The sequence below is a fragment of the Propithecus coquereli genome, unplaced genomic scaffold, assembly GCF_000956105.1.
Source record: "Propithecus coquereli isolate 6110/MARCELLA unplaced genomic scaffold, Pcoq_1.0 Scaffold193, whole genome shotgun sequence".
NCBI classification, from domain to species: domain Eukaryota; kingdom Metazoa; phylum Chordata; class Mammalia; order Primates; family Indriidae; genus Propithecus; species Propithecus coquereli.
The window spans coordinates 2,455,515-2,467,634 of record NW_012144190.1 but is presented as its reverse complement, the minus strand read 5'-3'; the positions used below and the strand labels follow the sequence as shown (position 1 = coordinate 2,467,634).

General features: G+C 53.6%; 2 protein-coding genes across 2 annotated transcripts in view; one reads left to right on the top strand and one right to left on the bottom strand.

Moving 5' to 3' along the window:
- TSKS (testis-specific serine kinase substrate) overlaps nt 1-880 on the bottom strand; it is a 14,458-nt gene extending 13,578 nt beyond the window's left edge. Inside the window, exons 1-2 of the mRNA XM_012643160.1 lie at nt 711-880; nt 131-359 (exon numbers count right to left, since the gene is read on the bottom strand). Of these exons, the coding sequence (XP_012498614.1) occupies nt 131-359; nt 711-880 (399 nt within the window). The remainder of the gene's footprint in view (nt 1-130; nt 360-710) is intronic.
- Nucleotides 881-5,290: 4,410 nt separating this feature from the next.
- The window catches only part of AP2A1 (adaptor-related protein complex 2, alpha 1 subunit), a 36,503-nt gene continuing 29,673 nt past the window's right edge, over nt 5,291-12,120 (top strand). Inside the window, exon 1 of the mRNA XM_012643208.1 lies at nt 5,291-5,566. Within this exon, the coding sequence (XP_012498662.1) occupies nt 5,500-5,566 (67 nt within the window). The 5' untranslated portion in view covers nt 5,291-5,499. The remainder of the gene's footprint in view (nt 5,567-12,120) is intronic.

Below are 12,120 nucleotides of genomic sequence, written 5' to 3'. Positions count from 1 at the left end.
GATTACAGGCGTGAGCCACCGCGCCCGGCTAGTTTCTCATTTTAAATCAGGAACACTGGCCCTCCCATCCTCGGTATTTGCCCACCACCAGGCCGGGGACCCTGGTCCTGCCCAGCCGGGGGTCCCTCACCAATATTTCTGTGATGTCTGGGTCATCTGGTTGCCAGGGTTGGGTTGGGGAGGCAGGGGGCCCGGGCAGTGCAAGTTGGCCACTGTTGTCTTCTGCAGTCGAGTCTGTCCCTGAGGAGTCGGTGGGCTCCATGGCGGCCAGGTTGCGCAGTGACACATTGGTGCAGGCCAAGGACCGTTTGAGGTTCAGGCACCAGTGCGTTGGCTCGTGAGACGTCTGGGGCTCCAGCCTGAGGAGGAGTAACAGGCAGGAAGGTTGAGGTGCAGCCCGACCTGGTCTGGCCCCTCCTGCCTTCCTGTCGCCATGACCCCTCCCTCCGACTCCAACCTCGCTGTCTACTTTCTTCTTCCCTCGCTAGCCCCCTTCTTCTCCTGACTTTCTCCTGCTTCCCTCCTCCCCACTCCCTTCTTCCTGTCTACCTCCCTGGCTCTTACTTCTCCTTCCCAGCGCCCTCCCGCCTGTCACCCGCCCCCTCCTCTTCTCCCTCTCCCCTTCCTCCAGCAACCACGGTGGGACTTGTGCTCTGTTGGAGGCAGTGCTGGGCGCTAGGACCGTCCCCAACAGGGTGAGACAAACCCACCCGTGGAACGACACAGCCTTCTTTTTCTTCGTGGTCCCCTTGGCTGGGATGGTCACCTTCCCTGGAGCCTCAGGGCCGAGCTGGGTGTGGCTCTTGATCCCCGCAGGGGGGTCTGGGGCCTCATAGATTTCTTTGGACTGCCAGATCGTCTTCACCACCACGCTTGCCATGGCGTGTGGGGGGTCCTGCTCCCAGGGGCTCCTTCCTCTGAGACTCCTCACCTACTCTGACCACTGACCCTCAGAGTCCCCTGTCCCCTGCAGGCTGCCTCACAAAGGACCCAACCACTGGGCCCCAGTGAGTAGGGGGTAGGTGGGTGCTGGCTCAGGTGGTTCCCCCAGGGGGCCCAGTGGACTCTTCCTGCTCAGGATTCTGGTTCCGCAGCGAGCACACCCCTCCTCTTCAGAGCTGCCACGTGGGGTCACCCAGCCCTGTATACTCATATTTGATACTTTGTGCCACACCCTGCACTTGGCACTTGCCTGGGGTCTGGGAGCCCATGGTAGGTAAGGATTGAGGCCGAGACCCCTCCCTGGAGGATCGTACATTCTGGGGCATTGGCGAAGGCGGAGGCAATAGACAGACTGGCAAGAAAACACCAGAGGTTGGAAAGTGATATAAAGGGAATCGAAATCAGATGATGAGTCAAAACTTATCAAGTTGTGCACTTCCGATTTGAGCCTTTTACTCCTTGCCTGTGAAAAAAGAATCTAAACAAACGCTGAGCTACAGTTAGTGGTGTGCATGTTGAAGTATCTGGGGCTGCCCAGCTTGCAGTGGCTTGACCAATAGAAACAGATTGTGTCACAGTCCCGGAGGCTGGAAGTGCAAGATCAAGGTGTCGGCAGGGCTGGTTCCTTCTGAGGGCTGTGAAGGAGAATCTGTTCCAGGCCTCGCCCCTCTGCTGTGGCTTCTGGTGGCCTCTGAGGTTCCTTGGCTTGTGGATGGCCATCTTCTCCCTGTGCCTTCACATTGTCCTCTCTCTGCACACATCTGCCTCTGTGTCCGATTCCCACCCTTTTCTTATTCCCCCTCTTCTATCCTCCCAACTCTCATTCCCACCAAATTGCTCCCCTTTTTAAGGACACTAGTTATATTGGATTAAGGCCCATCCAAATGACCTCATCTGAACATGACCATCTGCAAAGACTCTAATTCCAAATAAGGTCACATCCACAGGTACAAGGGGTTAGGACTTCTTCAAAATCTTTTTTTTTTTTGAGACAGAGTCTCACTCTGTTGCCCTGGCTAGAGTGCCATGGCGTCATCAAAGCTCACTTCAACCTCAAACTCTTGGGCTCAGGCGATCCTCCTGCGTCAGCCTCCCCCGTAGCTGGGACTACAGGTGTGTGCTGTGATGCCCAGCCAATTTTTCTATTTTTTTAGAGATGGGGTCTTGCTCTTGCTCAGGCTGGTCTCAAACACCAGACCTCAAGCAGTCCTCCTGCCTCGGCCTCCCAGAGTGCTAGGATTGCAGGCCTGAGCCACCGTGTCCAGCCTACATCTTTTTGGGGGACACAATTCAGCCCATAACAGGGGCACAGCATACTGATGTCTGCAGCTTACTCTGAATGCATGAAAAACACAAGATGAATCTATGAAAGAAGAGAGGGATGGCCAGAGGGACAGATACTCCACAAAGCAAGGGGAGCAAAATGTTAATGGCAGAATCAAAATGGGACGTACAGTTGTTTTGACTTTCTGAATATCTAGAAACTTCCATAATAACTGGGTGTTGGGGATGAAATGGTATGATGGGAGGGGTTTGCTTTCAAATAATCCAGTGGGGCCAGGCGCGGTGGCTCATGCCTGTAATCCTAGCACTCTGGGAGGCCGAGGTGGGCGGATTGTTTGAGCTCAGGAGTTCGAGACAAGCCTGAGCAAGAGCGAGACCCCGTCTCTACTATAAATAGAAAGAAATTAGGCAAACAACTAAAAATAGAAAAAATTAGCCGGGCACGGTGGCGCGTGCCTGTAGTCCCAGCTACTTGGGAGGCTGAGGCAGGAGGATCACTTGAGCCCAGGAGTGAGAGGTTGCTGTGAGCTAGGCTGACACCATGGCACTCCAGCCCGGGCAACAAAGTGAGACTCTGTCTCAAAAAATAAATAAATAAATAAAAAATAAACAAATAATCCAGTGGGAGCCAGGCTTGGTGGCTCATGTCTGTAATCCCAGTACTTTGGGAGGTCAAGGTGAGAAGATGGCCTGAGGCCACGAGTTCGAGACCAGCCTGAGCAACATACTGAGACCCTGTCTCTACAAGAAATTAAAAATTTAGCTAGGTGTGGTGGTATGTGCCTGTAGTCCCAGTTACTCAGGAGGCTGAGCCAGGAGGATCACTTGAACCCAGGACTTCGAGGTTATAGTGGGCTGTGATCACACCACTGCACTCCAGCCTGGGTGATAGAGTGAGACCCTGTCTCTTTAAAAAAATAAATAATAAATAAATAAAATAATCCAGTGTGGGTGGGGAAATGAGGTGGAGTGGGTTATGGATGAAACAAAGGTCCTATGATGATAACTACTGGAGCTGGGTAATTGGGGGTGCAATCCCTTCATGGTGGGGCTCTTGATGTACCCCACATCAGCAGTGGTTTCTTCCAGTCCTTGGGGACGCTACCATGTCCCAGCCAGCTGAATGTCTGAGATCCAGAATGGTCTTGCTCAAATCCATTTCTATAATTTTATGCTGTCTAGGCCCGTCTTCGGAATTAACTTTTAGCTAATTCATGGGCTCTTTGGGGTTGTGGGGAGGACTGAGTTCCCCCACCTACACTTGACTGGACCTAGAATCAGGACATCCTTCCCCTACACCAACCCAGAGTTAACTCCATGTGTTTCCAGGTGGGCTCAGGGCTCAGGGTGGAAGGTGAGGGGTGAGAGGGCAAGTGGAGGGTTTGGGCAGGGGAAAGGGTGGCTTCTGCCCCTTATTTAGGGACAGACTTTTCCTTTCTTGAGACTCTCAATGTCTCTCCTCATATCCCTCAAAAAAGGGATTATTTCAAACCCCACTACTATTTAATAATAAGTATTTTTAATGGCATTTTACTCAAGGAGGAAGTGCTTCCTCCCAAGTCATGAATGCACTCCTCCAATTCTTGGAACGTTTAATGTGTCTTTCCATAAAAAGGACTTCTTAGAGTCCTGGTACTAATAAAGTTTTGTTTTGTTTTGAATGGGGCTGCCCTGTGGCTCTTCAGTGGCAGACAGCCCCCACGCCCATATTAAAAATGGACTTGCCCTGTCACTAAAACTGCTGAGGGATATCCGTCCTCTTAGAATCCCAAGCCCCATTCCTGGAAACCCAAATGGATGAATCCATTGAACCTGGAAGGTGGTCTCTTCTCAACCTCACCCCCATCCCCCCAGGGTTTTGAGTGGATGTTCCCAGGATCCAGAACTCACCCCCAAGTCTCATTCCAGGAATACTTGGTTTCTGAGATTAGAAAGGGATAGTGGGGTGGGATTTTTGTGACATAAATGGACTCTTCCAGTTCCCTTTGCCCCAAATTTCTCAAAGCCAGTTTACCAAAGAGTCTCTAGGGAGCGGGGGAGGCAGTGGGGGCCCGGCCAAAACAGATACACCCATTCCTTCCTCTAACAAGTGTTGTCAGCTCTTCTATACCAGATCCCATTCTTGCCCAGGAGGAACTCCAAGTTTGGTGGAGACGATAATCAATTTTGATTTGATGTTTGCTACAATGGAGGTTGCCCCAGGCATTGCGGTTGGAGGAGGAAAAGAAAAGTCAACGTATATTGAAAAATGATTAAAAAGCCGTAATTTAAATTCTTATTTTTTCATTTCCAAGCTGTGTGACCGTGGACGAGTCATTCAACCTCTCTGGACCTCAGTTTTAACCTCTGCTTAATGGGACTAGTCTTGAATTAAGGTTCCTTCACTCTGGGATTCCAGGTCTCCTAACAAGTCAAGTCCAGACATACTGGGGTCAGAGCGTGGGGGCGGGGTAAGGGAAGGCTTCCTGGAAGGGGATTGTTGTAGCAGTAGGGGTTGAGGGAGTGGAGGGAAAAAGGGAACACACAGACGCTTGCGCAGTGAACAACTCACGCTCCATTGCCCCGCCTAGCCCCTGCTCTGCAGCAGGGAATTGCAGGCGTCGCTCCACCTATCCCAGCCCAGCGGAGTGACACCTTCTCCTCTTTCCTTCCCTATGGATCTTCGCTCTTTACCCGCCCCCACAACCGCCCAATCGAGGGCGGAAGTAGGACAGACCCGCGAATCCGCGACGCCTGCGGGGGCGATCTACCAGATCATTGGTCCCAGTGAACCCAAGTCCCGCCTCCTCAGGCCCGTTCCCCTGCCTTCCTTCACGTCCCTCCCTCCCTTCTTGGAAAGGGGCTAGATCCAATCAGAGTTGGAGCTGGGCGCGCGGAGGGGGCGGTTCCATGCTACGAGATCGAACCCCGCCTGTCTCTCGAGCAACGCCTCCTCCCTCCACTCCCGAACGGAAATAGCGGAGCCCTGGACCAATCGCAGTGTTGTGCCTTTGCCTAGCGGCCAATGAGAGAGGAAGTAGGGGGTTAAGCCCGAGTCTGAGAGGCAGTAGCCAGAACCAATGGACGGCTGAGACTCCGGACGGCGGAGCGTAGGGGAGGGACCTGGGGGCGGTGCCACGGCCTGCCAGCCCGCCCGCTCGCCCGCCAGCCCTCCCCCTCGGCCGGCTGGGCTCCTTGGCGCTGCCTGGGGTCCTTTCCGCTCGGTCCCCGCCTGCCAGCCCCCGCTGCGCTGTGCCCCGTCCGGCCAGGCGTGGAGCCGACACCACCGCCATCATGCCGGCCGTGTCCAAGGGCGATGGGATGCGGGGGCTCGCGGTGTTCATCTCCGACATCCGGAACTGTGAGCGCGCGGCCGGGGGACACTGGAGACGCGGGGGAGGGAGATATCATGGAATTGAGGGGTTTGGGGGTCACAGAGGGACTCAGGGGATAGAAAACCTTTGCGGTCGTAGAGAGAAAGAATAGATGGGCCCCGGGGGGAACTTTAGGGTGGGAGGAATGCAGGGGCTTGGGGTGTCATAGAGTGCCTCTTGAGGTGACGACACGGAGTAGCTAGAGGGGGTCCGGGAGGGTCTGGTCTGAAAAGGGAGAAGGCTAGTGAGGTCCCAGGAGTGGGAGTATGGAGGTGTCCCCTGGGAAAGGTAGAAAAGACTGGGGGAGCGTACAAACGGTAGGGTTAGAGGGATCCCTGCTGTAGTCAGAAAGAGGAGGTGCATGGGGGGTACCCTGTGGAGCGATGGAATGGGAGGAGGCCAGAGGGGACCTGGAGGATGTGGAACATAGGCAGCCTCACGGGGCAGGGCTTGAGGGCCTGGAGAGGGGGTGTCATAGAGGGGACGGGGCTAGCTAGGTCACTGAGGTGCATGACTAGTGGCATAGAGGAGGCCTAGGAGTGGTTGAAAGTCCAGGGGTTTGGGGAGGAAAGATGGGAAGGGAGGGAACTACGGGGGGACCTTGGTGAAGAATAGAAGGGCCTCAGGATGGGGGATTGCTTAGAAGACATGGGAGGCATTGGGGAGGGGCTAGAGGGGCTACTGAGGGAGAAGGAGAGACCTAAGGAGCACAGGGAAGGGGCTGCAGGTGTAGCGTCTTGAGAGAACCCGAGACAGGGAATGGGGACCTGGAAAGGAGAGGACATTATAGAGTGGGGGCTTGCGGGATGTGTCAGAAGAGGGAGAGCCAAGACCTCAGGGAAGGAGTCGGGGGCCTGGAGGGTTTGAGGGGTAAAGACCTAGAAGGCTGGGAGATAGGGGAAGCCTGGTCCCCGAGAGTGGTCAGGGGTCAGGGAGCAGGACAGGCCTGGGTCTGAGCCCTTCCCTATCTGACCACATCAATATGGGGACAGTGATTCCTCCTAGGAAGGGTTGTTGTGAGGATGGGAGGCCTGGTGGCAAGTCAGGTCTCAACTTCTGGGAGTGGCTGTTGGTGTTTGGAGCTGCCAAGAGTCTTCAGAGGCTGTATCTGCATGAGCTTTGGGGTCAGCCAGGCCTGGGTTTGAGTTTGAGTGCTGCCACTCCCTAGCCGTGTGACCTTGAAGGAGGGACTTCACCCCTCAGTTTCCTCATCTGTCAGAGAGACTGCTGATGGTGCCTTCCTGAGGAGGTGGTTGTGCTAATGCACGTGAGTGAGGCCTTTCACGTGTTCCAGGCACTAGACGGATCTTGGCTATTGTTTTTTGGCTGGATCTGAAGAGCAGTTAAGTGCTCAGTGATTATTTTAGAATCGAGTAGTTATGGAAGGATCTGACATGTAGTAGGTGCTCAGTGAACAGGACAGGTGGAAACTGTTGGGTGTCAGTTGGAGGAGAGACGATACAGTTGTTATGACAAGGAGAAGAATGGCTGTGGCCTAGGTGGGGGCCTGCTGCTCGGAACAGATGTGTGTTGCCTCTGCCCCTACAGCCATGTGACCCTCAGCGAGTCATGTACGCTCTTTGAGGCTGAGTTTTCATGTCTGCAAACTCCATTAATGACGGCATCTTGCCCCTCAAGGTGCATCCATTCACTCATTCACTTGACATATACTTTTTGATCACGATAGCGTACCAGGCCCTGTTCTATGTGCTGGGGCTGCAGTGGTGTACAAGAATCCCTGTTCTTGGGGCTCCCATGCCCCCAGGGAGAAAATAAACACAGAGAACATACTAAATGATACAATGTCAGGTGATGACTGGTGCTCGGAAGGAAAGGAAGGAAGGAAAGGAAGGAAGGAAAGGAGGGGGAGAGGGACCTGGATTGAGAGGGTGCTTAGTGAAGGCCTCGTTGAGAGGTGACATCTGAGCAGAGCAAGCCCCGTGGATTTTGGGGGAAAGGGGTCCAGGCAGAGGGTTGGTACGGTCAAAGGTCCTGAGGTTGCAGCATGTTCGATGTATGTTCAAATAAGAGGGAGGAGATCAGTGTGGCTGGAGCGGAGCGGGTGAGAGGGAGAGAGGGCAGGAGATGAGGGCAGAGAGGGGGCAGGATCGGGAAGGGTTTTGTGGGCCATGGTGATCACTTTGGCCTTTGTCTGAGCAGAGGAGGGACGTGGCCTATTGATGTTTTAAAATAATTCCTCCGGCTGCTGTGAGAACAGACTCTAGAGGTAGAGCTGGAAGCAGGGTACCAAATTAGGACGGCGTTGGCTTGACTGGGGTCAGAAGGGACTGGTGAGAAGTGGGTTTGGGATAAACGTTGAAGGAAAAGCTGGCAGGATTTGCAAAGGATTTGATGATGGGGATCGAGGAAGGAAAGAGAAAACAGGCGAGTGTCACTGCAGGACCCCAGAGGGGAGACTTAGACTTGCTCAGCGACAGGAATCGGGCTTGGAAAATCAGGGCTTCCTCTTGTCCCTTTCTCAGCAAGTGCGTGTTGAACGGCTGGCCTGTCTCGAGCCTTGTGATGGGCGTTAGGGACACAGTGGTGAACGGGACAGACTCGTCCATGCCCCGTGCAGCTCCCAGCCCCTGTTGGGGAGAAGGTGCCGAGTGCAAATTGCACAGGTCCTTCTCACAAACACCTGTACGTGGGCGTTCATGGTAGCATTGTTTGTGACGGTGAAAAAAAGTGGAAACAACCCGCGCGTCTATCAGCCGATAAGTAAACAAAATGTGGTCTGTCCACACAATGGAGTATTACTGGGCCGTGAAAATGAGCGAAGTGTGACACATGCTACAACATACATGAACCTTGAAAGCATGATGTAGAGTGAAAGAAGCCAAATACAAGAGGCCACGTATCGTATGATTCCATTTAGGCGGAATGTCGGAATAGGCAAATCCATAGAGACACAAAGCAGATTAGTGGTTGCCTAGGGTCGCAGGGGGCGTGGAATGGACGTGACTGCTAATGAGTACAGGGCTCCTTTTTGGGGTGATGAAAATGTTCTGGAATCAGATAGTGGTGATGGCTGCACAACATTGTGAATGTACTAAAGACCACTGAATTGTACACTGTAAAAGGGTGCATTTTATGGTATATGAATTTATTTCAATTTTTTGAAAAGATAGAAACATTTTGTAGCTGTCTAAGCCCAGTGAGGAGGAGGGCCACAGTGTTGAGAGAATGGGGGCTCTGGCTGGTCAGGGAGCTCAGGCCCGGCTTTGCCTCAAGAGAGACCCTCAGAGCTGCGCAGGCAGGACGTGGCGGTGTTAGCCAGGCCAGGGAAGTGGAGAAGAGCTGCGGAGGCAGAGGGATGGCAGGTGCAAAGGTCCTGAGGCCCGGGTGAGGCTCTGCGGAAAGGCCACGCTGTGTGGCAGAGAAGGATGGGATCTGACACTGGGGAGGTGGGCAGAGGCTGGGTTGGTGTCTGTTCTGAGAGCACTGGGGACGGTTTCAAGCAGGAGCGAGGGAAGGAGAGGGGTGAAGGATGTACATGGGTGGGGCAGGGCTAGAGGTGAGCAGGGCGAGTGTGGGGCCGTCCTGCAGGAGGATCTGAAGGGCGTAGTGGGGCTCAGGGGGAAGGGACTAGATTCTAGACTCTAGACTGTAGACTCTTAGAAGGAGGCGAAAGGCAGGCTTTCAGGAGGAGGACGAGGCAGGGCAAATTCTGCAGATAAGAGGGGGGCGAGCCTGAGGCTGGGCCCAGCCTGAGGGCGTGGTCCTGTCCTTCTGCCTGGAGCAAGAATCCATCCAAAGTCATGTATGCGACAGGAAGCTTCCCTAGGGCAAGGGCTTGGGCTGCCTCCTGTCTAGGGCCCTGGCTCCAGTCAGGGCAGAGTCTGGCTCGAAAAGGCCTTGGGAGAGTCCGCTGAGTGAGTGAATGGGAGTGGCGTGCTGGCTCCCACAGTGCCCTGAGCTCCTCCATTCGGGCATATCCCAGTAGGGGAAATGGGGACCCATTGTGGTGTTGACGTCTCCTCCGACCCATGGAGCTCAGGCCCTGGGTCTGACCCCTCCCTGGGTCCCCCAGCTCCACTCTCTTCAGGTCCTGCCCCAGGGCAGGCCTCAGGAGATGTTTGCTGATTGAATGAATGAATGGATGGATGGTTGAACCGGTCTTTATTGAGCTCCAGCTGAGTGCCAGGCACGGTGCTAGGTGATGGGGCCACAGCAGTGAACAAAAGTCCCCGCACTATGTGCTCACATTCTAGGGGGCAGAGGGACCACTACACAAGTGAATATATCGGGTGTCCAGACAGGTGGCAGGAGGCATTGGGAGGAAGATAAAGCAAGGGAGGGTTGTGGGGATGGGGTAAGGATGGTGCTCAGGAGCCTCTTGCCAAAGGGTGACCTTGGAGCAAAGAATGGAATTTGGTGGGTGAATCGGGCATGCGTACGTTGGGAGGAGGATGGTCCAGGCAGACGGAACAGCCTGTGCAAAGGCCCTGAGGCTGGCTTGTGCTTGGAGTGTAGCAGGAACTTTGAGGAAGAGAAGAAGGAGGAGATGGCTGCCATGGTCATTGCAATGGGTGGGAGGACAGGAGATTGAGCCAGCGAGGGAAGAGGACACACGGTACAGGTCCTTGTGGGCCACAGTGAGGATTTTACTTTTGCATTGAGCCAGCTGGCAAAGCTGGGAGCCATGGAAGGGTTTGGAGCAGAAAAGAGAAGGAACATGAGTCAAGATTTCCCAGAATCCTTCTGGCCACAGAAAGCCAACCACGTTCCACTTTGGTGGCTCTCCAATGTTAATGCACCATTGGGAAGCCTCCGCACCCACCCCAGGCCTGAGCCCCAGCAGCCCCCCTTCCAGCTGGGTGTTTTCTTGTGGCCTTGATCCACAAATCTTCATTCAGCACCTCCCTGTGCCAGGCTACTCTGGGCCCTGGGGACACCGCCAGCACTGAAGCAGCCATACATCCCTGCCCTCAGGGCACTGGTGTTCTGGTCCGGGAGGTGACACTTGGCAGTTCTGCACGTGTACCCTTAATATGTCCGGGGGCAACTCAGGCAGGGTCTCAGGGGCTTGCATTTTTGGCCTGGCTTAGCAGGGGAATGACAAGGTTTGACTTTGTTATTTAAGGAGAATATATTTCATCATTCAGGGACGGTGATAACATTAATAATACAAGCAGCATCTAACCCAGGGCTGTCATACAAGCCACATATATAAGTTTAAATTTTCTTGCCACATTAAAAAAGCAAAACAACCAGTGAAATGAATTTTAATATATTTTATTTACCCTAATATATCCAAAATATTATTTCAACATGTAACCGATATTTTAAAATTCCTTGATGATGGTTTACATTCTCTTTTCGTACTAAGTCTTGGAAATGCAGTGTGTATTTTATGCTCAGAGCGCATCTCAGTTTGGAGGCTACAGTCTCATTAGGATTACTTGCTCTGTATTAAGATTTCATAAAATTTAGCTGGGCGCTGTGGCTACTTGGGAGGCTGAGGCAGAAAGATCACTTGGGCCCGGGAATTCAAGTCTGGTCTGGGCAACATAGTGAGACCCAATCTCTAAAAAAAGAAAATACTTCATAAAACTTATGGTTAAAAAAAAAACAGATTCTCAAAGTACCCAAGTTCCAAACAGACTTTTCTAGTCACTGAATTGAGGATCAGTTGTTTCAATTTACTAAATTTAAATGTATTTTAATGAAATAAAACGAGAAATTCAGTCCTTTGGTCGCACCAGCCACATTTCACGTGCCCAGTGGCCACGTGTGGCTGATGGCTCCCGTTTTGGACATTGCGGGGCTCACGCGTCCTGAGCTTTCGCATGGCCCAGGATCAACAAATATTGCCTCCTGGAGCCCTTTCTGAGGACTCAGGGCTGTTGGGGCTTGTGCAGGAGGCACGTAAAGCCACCCACCTAGTAGATGGGATGTCTGGATTCTGGAAGGTTCTGGAAGGTTTTGCAGTGAGGCGCCGCTGGACCTGTGTTACCTCCATGAAGTATACTAGTTCCTCCAGGGCAGGGCCCAGGTTTGTCCGGATGCTTTCGGTGGGTGGTAGCAGCAGACTCCCCCATGCCTGGGTGCTTGGGAGGGCTTTATCTCCCCCGACCAGAAGGCCCAAGGTCGGGAAGATCCCTGGGGCCGTCAGCGTTTGCCTTGGCCTTGCCCCACTCTGACCTGTCACAAGATGTTGGCCTCCTTCCCACCCACAGGGACAGTGACAGCCACAGGCTCCCTCCCATGACTCCCCAGCACCCTCAGAAAACCCAGGAGTGGTCTGGCCCCACCTGCTGTGGACTCTCTTTTATCTCCTTGAACTCTTTAAGCTTCCTGACTGCCTCATACCTCCAGGCCTTTGCACATGCGGCCGTCTTCCCAGAGCACTCCTTATCTCTGCCTGGTCCAGCACAGCCTCGTCTTTTATCCTCAGATCCCACGAGCCGCCTACCAGGCAGCCTTCCTCCCCGGTCTGAAGCCTCCCAGCCCCCACTGTGTTTGCCTCTTTCAAAATACCCACCGGTGTCCCTGTCTGCCTCCTCTCCATTCCAGGGCCTCCCCAAGAGCAGGGCAG